Raw genomic sequence first — 19,205 nt, 5'->3', positions numbered from 1 at the left:
TGTGTGTGTGTGTGTGTGTGTGTGTGTGTGTGTGTGTGTGTGTGTGTTTATAATTCTGTCTGTAGAGCACGGATCGAAAGGATTAAGGTCTGTTTGCTTTGAATCTCAAGGGAAAAAGAGAAATTAAATTTCACTGTTACTAGAAAATTAATAATCTTTATTACTTTCTTATCTTCCTCTCTCATTAAATTCACAAAACACGCTATATGTATTCTCAAATCGCATGCATACTGCATACCGTCTGCGTCCTGCAATGTCGTCGGAATGTTCAGTGTTCGATTGCATCCCATAAAAGAGGTGATGCTAATTAATCCTAATTAACACCTCCGAGTCTAGCGCCGGCTAAAACTAGCCAGATGGAGAATGAGGAGAGTTTTATCACCTCCGATCGGCGCTAATCAACGTAAGTGCGGTCGGTCTTTCAGTCAGTCTGTTATCTTCGATCCTCGCAGGTGCACATTGCATATTCGAATTGTTCTCTATCGTTTACGTGCATTTGGTCCCGCCATTTATTTACAGTGCTCAAGTGTGATTAATGGCCCGACGAGGGTACACCTCCCAAGCCTCGTCATCCGCTTATCATAACAACTCGCGTTGGGAACTAGGGCAACGAATTAATGTTCCCGCTAAGTAACGTGTTTTTTTTTTACTTTATTCTCTTAAGTTTTTAACTTGAGTTTTGAAAACTCGCGTTCTACGAAAATCGTGCTTCTTTTAATATTTTGTGAAGTAAAGCATACAAGAAGAAAGCAAATTTATTCTTGAGATAATTCATATGTTACCCAGTTTGCAAGTCTCGTCTTCAAGCCAGTTCTAGTGATATTAATTTTAACTCGTTTTTAGCTATGTTTAACTAATTTTACGTTTTTTTCCAGATTTGTAATATCAGCTGTAATAAAATGTGGACAGTGTTGAATAATTCAGTCAATTATCGATAAGCGTTAATTAGCATAGTATATGGGACTGATGGCTGATCTTTAATCTGGCAGTGAAGGTACTACTGGGTACTATTGCGAAAACAAAATACAGAAGGTACTATTATACTATACAATAGATTTACATTTATCATATCAGTATCAAATTTTTGTACGATAAGGGCTTTTTGATCTACTGCGATATCGGAAGAAAGTGAAGAATATCGTTATCAGACACAACACTGATCTGAAGACGATATATTAATTTCGGAGTTGCGGAGTTTAACACACGAGACGTTATATAATGTTTTTCACGTTATTTGCAACGCTAATATCGCGGAATCTACAATGAAAACACTGCTGCGTCAATGATGGAAAACTGGACGCGCGAAGTTCCAGGCGTGCGCACGATGGAGGTAGATGAAATTGAGAGGCCTAATCCGCTGAAAATAGATCTGTCGAACATGGAGATAGCTTCCCCAAAATATTTATCCCGTTCTCAAGTTATTTTGCGTGTTTTACAAGATTCCTACGTGAATCTTTGCGTCATGTGTTTCCTGTCTGCGCGCACTGACGAATCGCGATCGTTACGTTCCGGGTTCTTGACGAGCTCGAAGCTCAATTAAATAAACTCGATTAAATAAAGTTGAACACAAAAGCAGGAATCAAAATTAGCAATCGTTGAGTCGATCTAAAAAATTAGATGATTATAATATAATAATAATAATTTTAATTTAAAAATCTGTAATTTATTTTTTGGATATATAATTCGTCGATCGTAATATTTTCATCGATGATGGTCGTGTCTTTTTTATCACTCCATGCGATTATTAATTGCTAGCTAACACAATTAATTGTCTTCTTCCGTGGTAGAAGTATGCATCATTATCCTCCATGTTTTGGAATAAAAATTCATTCTAATTTGGGATTAGGATGATGTAAGAAAAAATGACGTTTTTAACTCTGATAGATCCATAAATCTGTAAATAAAAAAACCGGACGAGAAGATCAGGCTCGTAAAAATTTATTTTCTCAATCTTCCAGGTAAACTCATTCCACACGTCATATACAAAGCTATAATCACATTAAAATATGAATAGAGGAAGAATTTCTTTTCATGGAGATGAATAAGATGGATGCTGTGCCAAGTTGCTTCTTCTGACTATCAACAACATTTTTCAACGACGAGCAAGTGGACGGAGAATTCTTTCTTATTGACAATCTGGAGGCGCGAATTAAGGAGCAACTATGAATTCGAAGCAAGCGGAAACGTGGCTGGCGATATTGTACACCGCATCCATGGTGTTCTCCGTCACGTCTGTCGTATCGCTGGTGGTCACATGGCAGAATTGGCTATTGACGCTAGACGGTTGCATCGATGTCAATTGCGGCTGCATACTCTACGGCATCAATACATTTCGCACGTTCCTCGGCGGCGACGAGAAGCTGTGCCACTTCGCCGCGTACGGTCTCGTACCGGTCATCGTGATCACCCTGTGTCTAAGCGCCTATCACGGATACAGGTGTTGCATACATAAAAATCTGGATGATCCTAAGCGAATTAACCGCGGACGAGTGTACGATGACGACAGGTGCTTATCCCTCTCATTTGTCATCTATGCAAATTTTTATAAAAATTGATTCGCTCGAAGTGATGATTAAGAAATCCTGTTCAGATTCAGATAAAGTAAAAAAAAGCAAACATTTATTTTTCTCTTAAAATACGAGACTGAAGACTAAATTTTAATTAAAGTAGAATCTTGTTAAAATACGTTGTCTCGAAATTAAAATAAAAAACTTGGTTCGGAGAGAGAACAGAGTAAAACTTCAAGTCACATATGTATCACTTCTCGTTTTTAATTCACAATTATGCGTATATATGTTTCTTTAATCAAATTGTTTTAATAGAAGAAACCTTAACGGACACGTCGTAGTGGTTACAAAAAAAAGAGTTGCCTTTAAATGGTGGATGCCTATCGGTTTCCTCGCAGCGTTCGTCTGCTGCCTGTCGCTCGCCCATGCGGTCGTGATAACTGACGGCTACTACAAAACTTGCGAACAATACAGACGAAATCTCATTCAACTCTTGGGTTCAGGAGGCCGGGAAATTCAAGTAAGATGAGCATCTTACTTTTCCTCCAATGTTAAATAATTTTAACGGCTATATTTAAAACAAAAAAAATGCAATTTTTGAAGATTAGGACTATTTATCTACTGTAATTTGTATTTTGCTGTATAGGCAATCCATAACAGGCTTCCGTGCGGTGCGATTTTCGATTTCATGGATTATGTTCAGCCAGATAGGAATCACTGGAGTCGCAGCGAGATGAATACCGCGATCGCGCTTCAGCTCGCAATATGCACGAGCTGGTTCAATTTCTTCGCTTGGCTGACCGCGTGCTCGATAAACTTCATCATGGCGAGGAAGAGGCAGCGCAATTTAGGAGAAAAACTCTGCTGTTGCTGATTCCGAGTGACATCCTCGGTAAAATGAGCCGAACGCGACAAACTTGACAGTATTTTTGTGAGAAACGTAATAGAGATTTCTCTTTAAAGAAATGTGACAGGACGCGGGCGTATATGATTAATGCTCGTGTTAATAGCATACATTTTATTTATGTATTTTATACAGAGATAGTGTCTTCAATAATTATTTTCCTCGTATGTCAAAAAATTAAAGACTCATCCGCTCTGCCGTGGAAAATAATCGCGTCCCTCTCATATATATTCTATGTAATCGCATTCTCTTTATACATTTTTACACAATTTTCATGACTATATTATACATAACATTGTGTACACATTGGAACAATATTTTTGATCATCCTAAGAGTAAAAGTCCTGTTAAACTTAGCATTAACGAGGGAGAATGCATGATCTCTTTTATACCGTACACCTTTTCCGAAACAAAATAATTACGTTATTAGTTACTCATGATAGATGGTAAAGGAAAATACTGTAACACACCTGTTAGTGCAGGCAGTGAAATTCAAGTATTAACTAGTCAAGTATCCGTAAAACTTTCCAACACACACGATTAGGACATTTACTTTATCTCCTGCGCATGTACACACGAGAAAACGTAGAGAAAAGAACCTACAAACCAACGATATAATAAATAACAATATATGAAAATTTAAAGGAGGAATGTATCGTATCTACACTACGCACGTAGACTCGTAAGAATTTATATATATAATCAAATAATATTCTTCTTAGGATGTTAAATTAAAAATGCTCTCGGCTTTCTTAGCACCCTAGTTCGTTCTATTTTATACACGGTGCACAGAATGATGGAGTATATTATTTTAAGGCTTGGAATAACAACGGGGTTCTCCCGTATGTTCAACAAACACACTCAAAATTATACTTCTCGCCGAATTCGTCGCGGTTCTCATATCGGTTCGCCGGAAATTTAACGTTTAATTTTCTATATGCATAGATCACTCTGACTTTTGTGATGGCGGCATTAAAAATCGCTTTTAACTTCCTATAGATTACATCTCACCGTTACGTGATAGGAACTAAACAGAAGAAACAATTTCTCAGATACACTATCCCTTACATATACAAATACAATTGACTCTGTTTATCTTATAATACTATCAGCTTTTATGCTACACAACAGCAAAGACTTTGCAAGCTTGAACGCTACTCGATAAAGGAAGGCACCTAATTATATAAGCTAATATCTACAAATTATGTTACATCTTTATATATATGTATATGCGTGTGCATAAAAACACGTAGATTATAAACATTGTTTTTTTTTAATAATATTGTCACATCTTTTTACACTGAATTAGATCCTGTCTGTTGATTAAAAAGGCGCAGTATATTAGCAGTATATAAAATTTGATTAAAATAATTTCCAAAGTTATGTAAAACGTATTAAAATTCAGTTGTTGAAATCGAATAATTTAACAAATACAAATGCTCTCTCAATGTGAGATAAAAATTAATATTAATATTCCTACTAGTACTGATACACTAAGTACTAGTATCACGTCTACTTTTCATACATTTTATTTAACAGTCTCGATCGTGATGACAATCGCGATTATTAGTGTTCGTTTTTGAATAATGTGTCGATGAACCGTGACGTTGTCGGATTATAAGCGATTACTTAAAAAGAGACATAGCCATCTTACACAATGTATATGTTAATCGAGACTGTTAAACAATAAGTCAGTCTTACACGATAAGGCCAATTCTTTAGGCGAGCCTGTGTTTGCTTCTTTACGATAAATATTACAAATCACTTCAATGCTATTATCTGCGCCTTTGTAACACTAATTTCTGTAAATGATCCATTATGTTATTTCTTCGCAAGGAATACTCTGTTATAATCTCTTCCCCGAGAGACCATAAATATACGATAAAAATTTCTCCTCCTTTCATCAACGTTAGACTTTGCGACGAATTGCGTTGACAGATACATATATGTATATAGTGTACAGTGTATGTATATATGTATATAGTGTACACACATATATAATACAGATTAACTTTCTTAGAAAAATTGCTTTGTATGAACTAGTAGATTGTACTAGTAGAAATCTACAAATTTTTAAAGTACAAACGTAGTGAAAAGACTTAGCTGCAAAAATAGATGCACGAGCTTTCTTTACCTACTTTTATTTCATTTTTGGTATCGAGCTGCCAAGTTCCACAACCTGGTTTTATGTTAAAACGTAAGTTGGGAAGTGTCTGTGTCTCTCTATCTCTCTCTCTCTCTCTCTCTCTCTTTCTTCCTTTCAACATTTCAAAAATCAACAGTTTTCTTTAATATAATGTCTTTTTTCCCATCAATTTCTTATGGCTATCTGTCTTGTTTGTGTAAATCTTCTAAAAATGCAAAAAAGTAATTAAAAAGTGGTAGTATATGAATTAATACTTTCCGACATTAGTGTAAATCACGTTTTATACGATCCCATCCACACGTTTGTCAGTTAGGCATGTGTATGTATAAATATATCTGCTCATGCTGTATGCCTTCTGATATAAACATGCGCAGCTACTTGCTGCTATCACATCACATTGTAGACGTTTGTGAAAAAAAAAACGCACAAGCGCCAAAAAGACGTTGATCGTGTTCCACATAATTTAGTTTAATCAATTCAAGGACAATTTAAGCGTTAAAAAAAACGGCTTCTAATAAATATTGTAGCATTAGATATTTGGTCTAATCGTAGAGCAGAAAGCGTTAGAATATTGATTTTTGTAATCCTCCATAAGAGATCTAAATAAATTACATTCCTCTGTCTTATATCTTTTCACAAACGCGCATTCCGAAAACAAGTGAAACAGGCATAACTTTTATTCACTCGGAATTTCACTCTGACGTATTTGCGCGTCTGAAAAGCTCTTAAACGCAAAGGTTTTCTGTGTATATGTACAACCTGTATATCGATTTTCCAATTGGAGATTTATCATGTGTGTCATTTTTACTGAGATTTTTTTATAAGAGTTAATTAATCTCTTGCTAACGCTATAGTGTGTATGTATGTATGTATGTGTGTGTCGGTGTGTGTGTGTGTGTGTGCACGCATTCACAATATACACATAATAAAACTCTAATCAATTAAATTAAATTTTGCGGTGTTTACCGGTGTTTATCGGTATCTCTACGATATACACAACGAATCAATCAACTATATCATATCGATGCTCTATTTGTTCCTGCGTCGCTAACAAACGGCTTTGTTGTCGACTAGCTGCTAACGGGAACCATCTCATTTCAGGTGAACGGATTGCTCCGCCTCTTCAACGATCCGAATCGCTTCTCCGACGCCTCGCGGATCACCTCGAAGGGCGCTACCTTCGCCCGTCCCGCCTGCTTCTCCTCGTTCTCATCGCTGGGGAAGTCCTCGAAGCTCATGTTGCTGAAACCGGCGGTCGCGGCCGTGCTCTTCTTACCCTTGGGCGTTTTCTTGTGGCTCACCGACTTGGTCTTGTGGGACGCCTTGTACGTCGGCAACACGTCGACGGCGTCACCGTGGTTCTCGTTGATCAGGTGATACTTGGACTTGTCCGCCTTGGATTTATCTTTCTTGTTGTGCTTCGGCGTGTCGTCGTCCGCGACGACCAGCGGCTCGGGCGACATGGGCGATATCATGTCGGACGTGATGTCCACCTTGGAGACGCTGTTGACCGCGTGCACGGTGATCCTGGCGGTATGCGTGGTCGTTTGAATCGCGTAGACGGCTGGTGGTTGCGGCTGCGACGGCGGGGTGGGTGTCAAGTGAACGACGCTGTTCTTCGGGGACTGCACGACGCCGCTGACCGGCAACACCGTCGTTAACGCGACGTTGTCCACGTAGCTCGGCGACTGCGATTGCGACAGCGACAGCGACTGCGACTGCGACAGCGACAGGGACGTTGGACGTTGCTGCTGTTGTTGTTGCTGCTGCTCGTTGAGCTTCAGCGAGGCGAACTCATCGAACGGGATCGACCCGAAGAGGTCCTTGGACGGTTCCGCGCTGACCGTTGGCTCGGAGTTCACCGTCACCATGCCGTACTTGGACGTGCACGCGATCGTGCTCGAGTGACTAGCGTAATAATTGTCTGGTACCGCGTTGTGGGACTGCAGCGGGGCGCAGTTAGCGTAATCGATGTACGAGGAAGGGCCCACCGGGCTCAGGAGCGACACGGGCTGAGTCGACGTGGGATCGACGCTCGTGAAATTAGCCTGGGCGCTGTTGAAGGGATTGGTGAACCCGCTGGGGCTAAACGGGGAAGAGCCGAAAAGGTCCCTCTCGGTGTTCTCTTCCTCCTCGGCAATGCTGACGTGAGGGCTGCTCTTGATCGGCGACGACGCTTGGACCGGTTGATGGAACGACGCCGGTTCCTCGAATATGGTCTTGCTGTTCGCGATTACAACGCTCTTGGGATATTTGCAGGGCAACGGGGCGGGCTTGACTGGCGCGGGTGTGGGCTTGCTCTCCGTCACGTCCACGAACACCTCCGTCGGTATCGGCGAGCTCGAGATCGGCGTCACCAGGTTCGAGTTGTGAGGCGAGTTCTTCGCGCTGCCGGCCGGATCGACGTTCCTCGGTTCGCTCTCGCGACTGTCGCTGCTCTTCCGCGAGCTGCTGGACCTCGGGAAGGGCGCTAGGGCGAACACGTCGTCCTCCACCTTCCAGATGCCGTTGTTGAGCGACTTGGACTTGGACTTGGACTTGTCGTTGTCGTTGTCGGACGAGCTGTCGCCGTTGTTGAACAGCAGCGGCTTCGAGCCGTACTGATGCCGCACGAAGGGATCGCCGTGCGACTGCTCCGGCTTGGACTCGGGGTCCAGCTCGTCGTCCAGCAGCAGCGGCTTCTCGCCGTACTGATGGCCGACGATCGGGTCCGCGTCGATCGTCGGCAGCTGTTGCTCCTGCTGCCGATAGTGATGCCTCCTCGGCCTCTTCATCCTGTAGTCGTCCTCGTGCGTCGCCACGGATTCGCATTCCGCGTGATACGCAGAACTACCGCACGTACGCACGCTCTCGGAGATGGTCTCGTCGTGCTTGCCGCGCACGCGGCCCCCGTCCTCGTCGTCGTTCACCTCGCCGTCGTTGCCCTCCTCGTCATTCATTGCCCGCAGGTCGCTGGCCGAGCCGATCGAGTCGTCCGACTCGTACTCCACGTTCGTCGCGTTGTCCGCGTTGCTGTCGTGTTGCTGGGCGGCCACTCGCCTCCTGCGGTTCAGCACGTTCTTCACGCGCCGCCTCTTCGTCTTCTTCGCCCGTTCCTTCGCCTCCTTCGCGCCTTTGTCGCTGTCGCTCGACACCTCGTCGGCGTTGAACGCCAGCTTCTCATACTTGGACCGATCCTCCGCCGGCGCGCGAACGAACGGCGGCGAGACCGGGCTGGATTCCGTGATCAGGGACGCCTCGTCGTCCACGCCACCGCCTTGCTCGACCCCGGAGTTCCACTGCGCCAGCGGCACCCTCGGCCTACCGTTCGTCGGTTTGCCTGCAAAACAGAGGGTCGCGTTACGTTAGTACGATCATCTGGAAGACGTTTCTTTAATCATAAGTATTTTCTGTTAACTTTAAAACTAGACTAGCACTGAAAGTTATCACTGAACCTCCGTTATCACTGTAAAGCGTTACTTACCTATATTCTTTTACTTTGCAAAACATCATCAAAAAGATACGACTCGGTCTATGATAGGAAATATCGACCGTTTCACAATTGGAGAAACTTTTTCTTATACTATGCAGAGTATCCCAAATCTTATAATGAAGAGGCGCAAACTGCAAATTCGCCGGGAAATTTTCAGCATAGTCTGGGATACTCTGTACATATTTAGAAGCTTTTAATACACGCGTTTTAATGGTCCGTATATTAATACGATAAAAAGCTAAAATTACATATGCATTTGACTCTCAATAAGAAATTATATTAATATTCTCCCTAAGGTCATTTCCTTAATTTACTCAACTCTCTAGTTCTGTTAGTAATTCTGTAATATTATACGAAATAATTTCCGTGAACTGTAGTCGTATTACAAATTTTGCTTTCAATACTTTTAGATTAAGAAACCTCCTGATATAACTGATATGACTGACTTTTATAAAGCATGATATCGTTATCTACAGAAGAAAAAAGAATCAGAAGAAACGGGAAATGTCTGATTAGGTCTGTTGCAGACAGTGCACTTTGCTGAGTATGATGTGCATTGACATTTGCAGTTTAATGAGCTTCCAGAAAAAGGCAATGTTGTATTCCTCGACGTGGAGAAAGTAGCACAATATACATATTTTAGGACAAGCTATTGTTAGTACCGCCACCAATAGGTCTGGAACAGTCCTAATCAGGTTCAGAGGATTGAGGATGAGTGTTTTGAAAAACGCAGTAATGCTCTGAGTGACAGGTTCGCCTTTAAAGCCACCACGAGAATGCACCCGTATCCCTTGGCGAATTGCATTCAGATCGTTCCCGTGTCTCGCACAAAGGGGCAAAGTATTGCTGCGTTTTCTGCCAGTAGCGTTCAGAAAAAAACAAATACTCCGTATGCTAATTTACATTTTATTGCTGCAACATTATTTGTCTTAATACAGCGAGAAAGGTATTGTCCAGAGATGTTTGTCGGCCCCCTATAGTGCTCTCAATTCGCAAAACGGATTTCTCTCTCTTTTTCACACGAGTCTCGCTATAGACGAAGGAGAAGCGTGCTTGTATTCGATGATGACTGATGTGATAACAAGTTCTTTTTCTTTTTGTATGACATATCAAACTTAATTCACCGTAATTAGGGTTCTCCGAGATAGTACATTGTCAGAGACACTATGGGAGGCAAACAAAGCAGGACAAAATTGATAAAGAAAGGTTTTTCGTAAACAAACGATTCGAAACGGAAGAAGGGCTTGTGCCTCCCAAACTCATTAGGTTGTTCCAGACATTGGACAGACAAGAGTACAATTTCTCGTAAGCCTTTCTCTCACAGAGAAACAAGCGCGTTTATCAATTGTCGTCAATTGTCTCCGCCTTGCCGTACCTTGATAGGATTTGTGACACACACGCTCAAGGAAGAATTAACATTACGGCGATTCTGGTAATACTACTAGCGCCAGTGAGAAAAAGATACTCCTAAGTTCGTTGGACTTTTTGCATAAAATTAATTCTCCCCGATATAATTTTTTTAAAAATATATATATGTCGTTATATATCTGAATTTATTACTCTGCTATGTAGAAACTCTATTAGGAGGTATAACAATTATAACAAGTACGTACAATATTAATACCTATAGCACTTGTTACAATATATAAGATATGTTATTTGATATAGACATTAACGCATTTTGGACAGATACATAGGACGAGTATGCAAAGTACGAAGAGTACACAACACAGATTGTAATTTTTACACTTTTGAAGAAGATAAAGTGATGTAATTCGGCGGTCCTGCTTTTTTCAATTATTTCTCTTCCAAGTTACAGATATTATACAATGCTAAATTACATCATCTTATCCTGAAATTTTGTATACAGGCCGAACAGATACAGTTGAAGAAATATTAGTTGTACCAAAAAGAAACCCAAATTAACGAATACCGTGTGAAAGCAGTGTAATTGAGATCCGATGAAAAGAAACGAACAGAGAAGAAAAGGAGAAAAAGAGTCGTGATGAGAGAAATGAGGACGAGGAAGAAGAGCGAGAAATGAAAATAATCGCTAAGTATTATTTGCCAGCCACTGTAGTATTACCATCGCGCGAAGCAGATACAATCTTGTGATTTTTTTTTTAAATATAATTACCCTTAATGTACGTCTGTATGTATATATTTACGCATTGCGCAGAGAATCGTCATTTTTTCTGTGGGAAGGAAAGGTTCGCGCCGATACTTCCGCGCACAAAAATAAATCTTCATACTCGACAATATATTCTAAAATAAACGATCTTTCCGAGTCCCACATTATCTTTGCGTTAATACGCCACGTTTCGTATTAATCGCGTTGCGTATAATTCTCTTGGAAATACTTGAAACCTATTCTTCCCACGTTCTTCCTCTTTTATATATGCTATATAATACAATCATTATGACACATAATACGTTTGCACGTATATGTATATGAGTAGGACAAAATAGTGTACCTAAATTTTGTATATCACATAATATATAACATAATTTTTCATATATATATATATATTGCATTATTTATATATATGTATGTATGTGTGTGTGTTTATTTATTTATATTTATATCTATATGCATATGTAATATGTAATTTGTTCCTCCTTTTTATCGATACATTCACTGTTCCGTACGGAAACACTAAAAATAAAAGCTAATTCCGTTTTGTGCACTACATATCATAGGAACATCTATTGTAAAGACAAAATTTGTTTTATCCTATATGTTCATCATATTTTCAACAATATTTAATAATTACACTTTTTATAACATAATCAATATATAGCATATTTTTCGTGTCTAATGTTCGATGTATTATCCTTACGCTGTAACTTACTATTTGAGGTAAGTAGAAGTTAATATGTAATTCACTGGTAATAATCTACCATCCCTTTCTCATTTAATTGAGCATAACTGAGCAGATTTGCATCACAATCTCTTTTCATGTCGTTCATATCGTTTTATCAAAACAGTAACGAAGCGTTTTAACAAGTGTCAACGTAAAAGAAAATATTTTGTGATTTATGAATGCTATTTAAGCAAAAAAAAAATGATTCAGATAAACAATTATGTATGTATTGCATATGCGTAAAAATTTTTAAATAATTACACGACAATCTTTCGTGAATGATATTATGAGTAGATATACATAAAAATAAAGTTAGATCCATTTCCTTTCGAAAGAATAATTTGTGCATAGATTACACTTTTATCAATGATCTATCCTATTATATTTAAAAGATAAGATTTGTTCAAAATAACGAGAGCGCATATAATGAGTTTTTGAAGTTCATTAGTTAACTAAGGCATTTTTTTCATTTCCAATTATACGAATAGCAACTTTAAGCTTAGTAACTTATCACACGTCTTTGGTAGATCAGACGGTAGTAGAAACCCACGATTCTTTTATTTATCTAAATAAACATTCTTAAAAAAAGTCATTAGTTCTTTTTAATTAATGAAGCAGTGCAACAATATGATCAACAATATTATCACACAATAACTGATTATGTATTATATCACAAATCAAGTTTCACATGTAATACTAATTAAAAATTGAGAGAGGAAACATTTATTTTATATATTACTTTGAAACGTTACTTCTTGCATTGCGTTACTTCAAAATTCTATTAATGAAAATTAAGAATTATGTACATGGAAGTGCAGAAAAGCGTAACATGCTGATAAATCGTCATTTCAGCATTTATCTACATCTATTGTCCACAAACATTTTGTATAAATACATTGCTATTTATAGATGATCTTATTCAACGATCATTCCAATTGTGAGCAATCGAAATAATTAAATTCAAAGATGAAAAAGAATTGGAAAAAAGAGCAATTATAACAGATATTATTTTCTATAACTGTAGGAATAACACTTTTCTAATTTTAGCTGAATCGTTCTTCATTTCTGTCATTGACCTATATCCTCACATGTGTTATTGTGATTCAAAGGTATATCCATTTTATAATCTCCGTTGAACGTCTCATAACTTTTACTATTTAAAGATTTTGTCAAATATACAAAATTAAGCTAGAAAAGAAAACAAATATTGTAACGTAATTAAAATAAATTTAATTAAGTCTAATTCTGTTACTAAACGGAACTATAATGTTCTAAATTCGTGATTATCAAACATATCTAGCATTTCTGATCTTTTCATATTTATATTCTGTATATAAAGCTAAGGTATGAAATTTTGGAGATAGTGGTGTCTTAGTTGTATAACAAGATTACTTCTAGTACTTTGTTTCTTACAAAGTAATTCGATAATGAATTAAATGTAATAAAGTATTCAAAAAATTAAATGACCGATTTACAATATCTATATTGTAAATTACATCTATAAAACTTTACTTATTCATCGATATATAGAAAATGAATGTCACGTTAGATTAAAATAAAGCTATACATATTCAACAATTTATATATACAATATATATATAAAGAAATCTCTTCAGAATTTTAAATGAGCATTTTTTTAGAACCTGTCACTTGATAAATTAAGTATCAAATTTTATAAATGCCTTGATATATTTGATATACAACTGAGACTGACCGAAACCGATGAAAGACAATGGTCACAACTACAGCTTAAAACCTGCTACCTCACGTAGCGATGATAGCAAAAGTAAGAAACCAAGTATTAAGACAGCGAGCAAATGGCTTTTAAATCAAGTATAGATTAATAGATTAATGTAGGAACAAGTGGAAGAAAGATGATGAGAAGGACAGAGTGTAAGAAGGATTTTATGCATTACCTCCAGCAATAGCAGCAGTCTTTGACCCGATTTTACTCTTCTTCCCTGCTAAGAAAGAATTAAAACGTTAATAGATACTTCAGTCTTGTGATGAAATATATACGTTTGTATTAATTTCTCAGACGTAGAACTTTAACGAGAGCTTACTTGGCAGGCTAAAGGGTGCAGATTCAAAGGGATCTTCCGGTAACTCTGTATACGTCATAACAAGGCTTTCGCGACTTTTCACCCCACTGATACTGGTATTGCTCCCTCTTCTTATTTTGTCAAATTCAGCACCGAAGATATGATCTTCCGTTAACTGATTAAAAGGTTGTACATCCTCAAACGGATTCCATGCCGCCACATCCGCACTCAACGATCTCCCTTCTGATCCCATTAGGCTTGAAAGTTCGCCCTGATAAGAATGTAGGCAAGTTTTTAAGTATTAACTGTTCCCAAGCGATCAATATTTTAGTAGTTACTTGAAGATGAGGGAGTATTACTAATGATAGAGTGCAGTGCATAAAACATAATAATATATAAATATATATATAAACGAGATTCTAAATATAAGAATAAAATCAAATTTCACATCTCTTGTAATTTACTTTATTTTATCCAAAGAAATTTTCATTTTACCTGTATCACGAATAATTTTTCTATAAAAAAAACTTCGTTATCTTTTCGCGTATAATACTAGACACAATTTTAAACTATAGAAAATAGAGAAGTCAAAACAGAAGTCTGTCTCAATAATATAAACATGATTCGTATTTTGTAGGTAACCAATACCGTTCAACAAAAATAAACATAAAATTGTGCGCTTTATGTACTTACAACACGTACATGCGAGGCACTAGTTGCTATACAAGGCCTTGTATCACTTGAAAGTTCCGGTGGTGTAGTCGTATCATCGGAACGTGGCTTGACCGAAGCCTCATATGGCGCCAAGAATTGAGTGGTTTCAGTTGCGAATGCTCTGTGAACATCGAAATATAGCCACTGTAATATAAATAACTGTGTCTTGACGCAAAAGAAGATTCTGATCTCTTAAAACTTTCGTACACGTCGGCGCTAATTTAAAAGAAATTTGTCGAACATTCAAGTCTCATAAGTATCGACTTTTCGTATCGAATTTTCGTAAAAAAAACCTGCGAATACAATGTAAAGAGAAGAAATCGATTTAAATAGGGCTTACTTGTTAAAAGCGCTCGTGTCACTGACGTTTCTCCTGTGACGCGAGGACGACAATGTCGGACTGTCAGGCGGAGATATGCTCGAACTTATATTCTGACTCAAACTTTCTGTCTTATTAACCGGCTTCGGCAAAGCCGGCGGCGTCACCGTCGGTGGAGTCGCCTTGTTAGGCCCCGTCGAAATGGACAATTTCGACGGTAATGAGGTGACTGGCGGATATTTGGATGACGATGGATAACTAGGGTTGGACAGTTTCGGAAGAATCTTGCCGGGTTTGGGTGCAACGGGAGGTGGTATCTTGGCAGGCGGCGGCATCGCTCTCGTGTCGTCTTTGAACGGATCCGGATACCCTGGAAAAGCAGCAATGTGATAAAAAGATCACTCTCGATCATTCTTGCTTTTACTCCGTGGAACTTAAGCGTGCCATTATTTAGGATTACCTGACGACGGGAATAGAGCCTCCAAATTCTTCTCGTTTACGTTCGTTGTAGCTCTCGCTGCCTCGTGCTGCCTCGAATCGAAGTAAAACGCATTTTTATCTTGAACGGTAACGGGTGACTGCTGAGTTAGAGGAGAGTGACTGATCATCGGGCTCTGCGATTGACCGTACTGCGACGGTTGTGCTTGCGATTGACCGAAAGGAACACTTTGACTGGGGGTGCAAACAAGTGGCGATACCTGACAGAATGAAATGACTACGTTAATCAAGCATTTGTGCCAAAAATATCTAAATGTTTTCGTATATTTCAAGCGGAGTATGCTCGCGATCTGTTGACCTTACTTGAACGTAAGAGATAGAATTTGCCGGTGTAGTTTGCGTTTGATTTCCTTGGCCCGATATTTGTCCCACGATTTGACCACTCAAACTGATCGGTCCCGTGCTAACGGCTTGCCCCTTCGGTCTTTGTCTCGGCGTCACGGACGTACCCTCGACCGTCGTCGCTATAGGCGTGGGTTTCGGCGTTTTTACAGATGCTGCTCTTTTAATATTCTCGGATTCCATGGGTGGACATGGCAATGATTCTATCGTCGGGGTTGGGACTTTCTGTAAAGATAAGATCGAGAGAACAGTCGTTACGGAACGGCATGTGAGAGACGCATTTCGTATAAATTTGCTAGTATATATGTAAAAATATTATAATCTACGTACATGTAAATTTTGCACAGGACATTCTTTGCCTTGAATTTGAAAAGCAACTGCGGAAACTTGATAAATATCAGGGCGTATGTCAGGATCTGGCTCAAGCATGTACCGAATTAAACAATGGAGAGCTTTACTATATCTATAACATAAAAATATTTTATGTACACATCTAATCTACTTAACTACTTAACACACATATATAAGGCTAAATCATATTGTTCTTCTATCATTTTATTCGTTCGTTAAATAGCTAAAGATTCGGGCAATTTGTATCGGCTACGTGACTTTTCACATACCTCGAATTATCCGGTATAGTGAAATTCCCAGATTGTATAGCAAGCGTGCTCTCGCCAAACGGTAGTGTAAAAAAGCAGAGTTTATATAACAGACATCCTAAAGCCTGAAAGACAGGATTCTGTGTAAAAAGACTCGCAATGCTGATAAAATTTTTCAATTTTATTTATATATTGCGATCGTATGTGTGTGCGACATATATAAAAACACGTAAGTGATATACGTTACCCATATATCCGCTTTCGTAGTAATAGGTTTTCCGCAGTACATGTCAACCATTTCAGGTGCTCTGTAGCTTAAAGTGGTATATTTCTTTATCTCCTCCTCAACCACCGCGGCGCCGTGGACATTGGGATTGAGAACTTTTCCCGTCGCGGACCCAAAATCACACAGAACGTAATGACCGCTGTCAGCAAGCAGTATATTTTCCACCTATCGCGAGACAATTAAATGTAGATCAAGATATTTCTGACGGCGTTATGTAATGCCCATTAAAGTAGTTCACCTTGAGATCTCTATGAATTATGGGAGTTTGACAATGATGCAATCTTGATACGGCTTCGCAAACGTCACAAAAAATTTGTAGAACTTCTGATTCACTGAAACCTGTTTGCAACCTAGAAATAGGAATAGGAAATTGCTAATGTATGCCATAAATTTTCATATCGTTAGATAAGCAATTGGCAATATTTTGCAATTAAACAGAAGTGTGACATATACATATATTTGTATAAAAATATGTATATACAGATGTATAGAAGTAAAATTGTCTTAATATTATAAACAAATGTGACAAAGAGAATTATTTCTAACCTGTTATTCATCATTTGGAGAACTTGGGATTTACAGTAAGGCATTAAAAGCAGAAGTTCGTGTATTCCTCCAGTGGTGTGAGTTATGCTACTATCTACATATCCTATGATATTTTTATGACCGCTCAGGTTGCTCTGTAAATAGAAGGAATTCATTCAATCTTTAATCTATGTAACCAAGATATTACATTTCTGTAAAAAGGGGGAGGGCATTAACTTAGCGCCACTAATTATCACTAGCGTTTCATTGTTCACGAAGATACTTACAGCAATTTGTATTTCCCTCTTGCACACATTGAGATCATGTTCATTGTTGACATACATCCGTTTAAGTGCATATCGTCCACCTGAGGATTTGACCAAAAATACAATCGCAAATCCTCCTGTAAAATAACAATTGCGCTATATGAGGCGAGTGCACAGCAGAAAGGGACAGAGAAAAAAAAGAAATATGCTAATGTTCATCACTTAATTATGTAATCGATATATGTATATTAAAAATTAGATTAAAGAAAGCAAATTAATAAATGACTAGAACGAAAAAAAAAATGAAAGCTGTAGGATTACTGTGGAACACTTTGCCGCGTTGTAACTTGAACACAGATACAATTACAAGCGTGGCAATAAAAGATATGATATCCATGTTTCCAGTATTTGAGCTTTATCTCAAAGTAAATTTACTGATTGGACAATCAATTTCTATTTGCCAGCTCCGGATATATCGACACGTAACAATAAAACTTTATCGTCCGATATTCCAGTGCACTGTTTCACAAAAACATTTCTTGAACAAATCCTGAGGCCGCAGCATTAGCTAGCAAAAAAAATAACGGAGCAACAAAGCTGATGTTCCTTGGGAAATGCGCACTTCACCATCAACGTATCAACGACTCCTGAGAACTAACGAGCTCAATGATGCCTATCAAAGTATCTCAGGAGATCTCTTCAGCAGCATTGACTGTCTGGAAGATGATCGACCGTTCATTCCAGGGTGGCAAAGGACTCCTGGGAGCTACCTAGCTTAACGATGTTCACCAACCACCTACTGTCGGTGTTTATCCATGCTCACGAGGACGACCAGGACGGAGAGGAGAGGAAAAAAGCGGAACCGACCAGGCGGGGCGGAGAGGGCGTTCTAGGTTGCGGTGCAAAATAGAACGGAAAACAAGGGGGAGGGGGGCGGGATCCACGTCCACCGGAGACTGAAACAGGAGCACGAGGGCGGGAACGAGAAAAGTATGGTACTTGGGATCGAGAAACGACCCCCCCCCCCTCCGAGACCGCGTACCTTCCGCCAGGACCTCCTCGACGGTGACCGTGTGGCGGCCCACGACGAACACCTTCCCCAGGTAGCTGTTGGGCTCCTTCGACGTGTTGTCGATCTTGGAGAATAGCTTCTTCATGCTGGCGCGCTACGTCCTCGTCGCCGACGTCGATTTGACATAGGGGACCCCTCGCGCCGCGCTGCGCTCCGCTCCGCCGAGCCCGCCGATCACCGCCCCCGGAACGGCACGGCACGGTACGGTACGATACGGTACGACGGCACGGCGATCTGGCGCGGCGCTCTCTCGCGCGGCTGGACCTCTCCTCCTCCTCCTCCTCCTCCTCGGCCACCACTGTCCCCCTCGAGAGAGAGAGCGAGAGAGAAAGAGAGCGCGAAAGAGGGAAAGAGCGAAGGCCCGTTCTCGATTTCTCGCGAACGGCGCACGTCGCCGGGCAACGCGGTCTCCTTCCTCGCGATCGTCGGCAGGTCGGCTCGCACCGGGGCGCACCTCAGCCGAAGGATATCGCCGCGACGGTGGTCATGATAACGGTGGTCGTCTGCGTGTCATACATCAACTCCGCCGTCGCTCCTCGGTCGACATATTCGGGCCGCGGGCCGACTGCGCAGCCGCGCCTCCGCAGCGGCGACGTCGGAAACATATGTGCGCTACTTCCGGCCGAATGTCAAAACGCCGTGGTCCGTT

The 19,205-nt window shown here is 39.9% G+C and overlaps 2 protein-coding genes across 10 annotated transcripts in view; one reads left to right on the top strand and one right to left on the bottom strand.

Annotated features, from left to right (window-relative positions):
* LOC112468838 overlaps positions 1-3,408 on the top strand; it is a 4,606-nt gene extending 1,198 nt beyond the window's left edge. For 2 of the 7 annotated variants that reach the window (XM_025038204.1, XM_025038227.1), the window contains exons 2-5: positions 876-1,032; positions 1,959-2,506; positions 2,823-3,027; positions 3,154-3,408. In XM_025038204.1, coding sequence (XP_024893972.1) covers positions 2,163-2,506; positions 2,823-3,027; positions 3,154-3,381 — 777 coding nt within the window. In that variant the 5' untranslated portion in view covers positions 876-1,032; positions 1,959-2,162 and the 3' untranslated portion in view covers positions 3,382-3,408. Of the gene's footprint in view, positions 1-70; positions 404-519; positions 631-875; positions 1,033-1,074; positions 1,331-1,958; positions 2,507-2,822; positions 3,028-3,153 lie in introns of those variants that run through there. The other 5 variants (XM_025038212.1, XM_025038233.1, XM_025038239.1 and 2 more) reach the window with 5 other exon arrangements.
* Positions 3,409-3,888: 480 nt separating this feature from the next.
* LOC112468800 (AP2-associated protein kinase 1) lies at positions 3,889-19,189 on the bottom strand. 3 transcript variants are annotated; one of them, XM_025038153.1, is made up of 14 exons: positions 18,527-19,189; positions 17,506-17,621; positions 17,240-17,373; positions 16,932-17,043; positions 16,655-16,858; positions 16,429-16,532; positions 16,139-16,271; positions 15,770-16,033; positions 15,429-15,666; positions 14,990-15,338; positions 14,629-14,770; positions 13,957-14,206; positions 13,810-13,857; positions 3,889-8,876 (listed from the first exon to the last, which is right to left on the bottom strand). In XM_025038153.1, exons 1-14 carry the CDS (start codon positions 18,639-18,641, stop codon positions 6,655-6,657), a joined length of 4,431 nt encoding a protein of 1,476 aa, XP_024893921.1. In that variant the 5' UTR covers positions 18,642-19,189; the 3' UTR covers positions 3,889-6,654. The 3 variants fall into 3 exon arrangements, with proteins under 3 accessions (XP_024893921.1, XP_024893926.1, XP_024893934.1); XM_025038158.1 differs by having other exon boundaries at positions 13,810-13,854; XM_025038166.1 differs by having other exon boundaries at positions 14,638-14,770.
* Positions 19,190-19,205: the final 16 nt, after the last annotated feature.

This window comes from Temnothorax curvispinosus, unplaced genomic scaffold (assembly GCF_003070985.1).
Source record: "Temnothorax curvispinosus isolate PA1 unplaced genomic scaffold, ASM307098v1 QBEX01000258.1, whole genome shotgun sequence".
Lineage (NCBI taxonomy): Eukaryota > Metazoa > Arthropoda > Insecta > Hymenoptera > Formicidae > Temnothorax > Temnothorax curvispinosus.
Note: the sequence above shows the minus strand (reverse complement) of the source record. Positions and strands in the feature narration are given on the sequence as shown.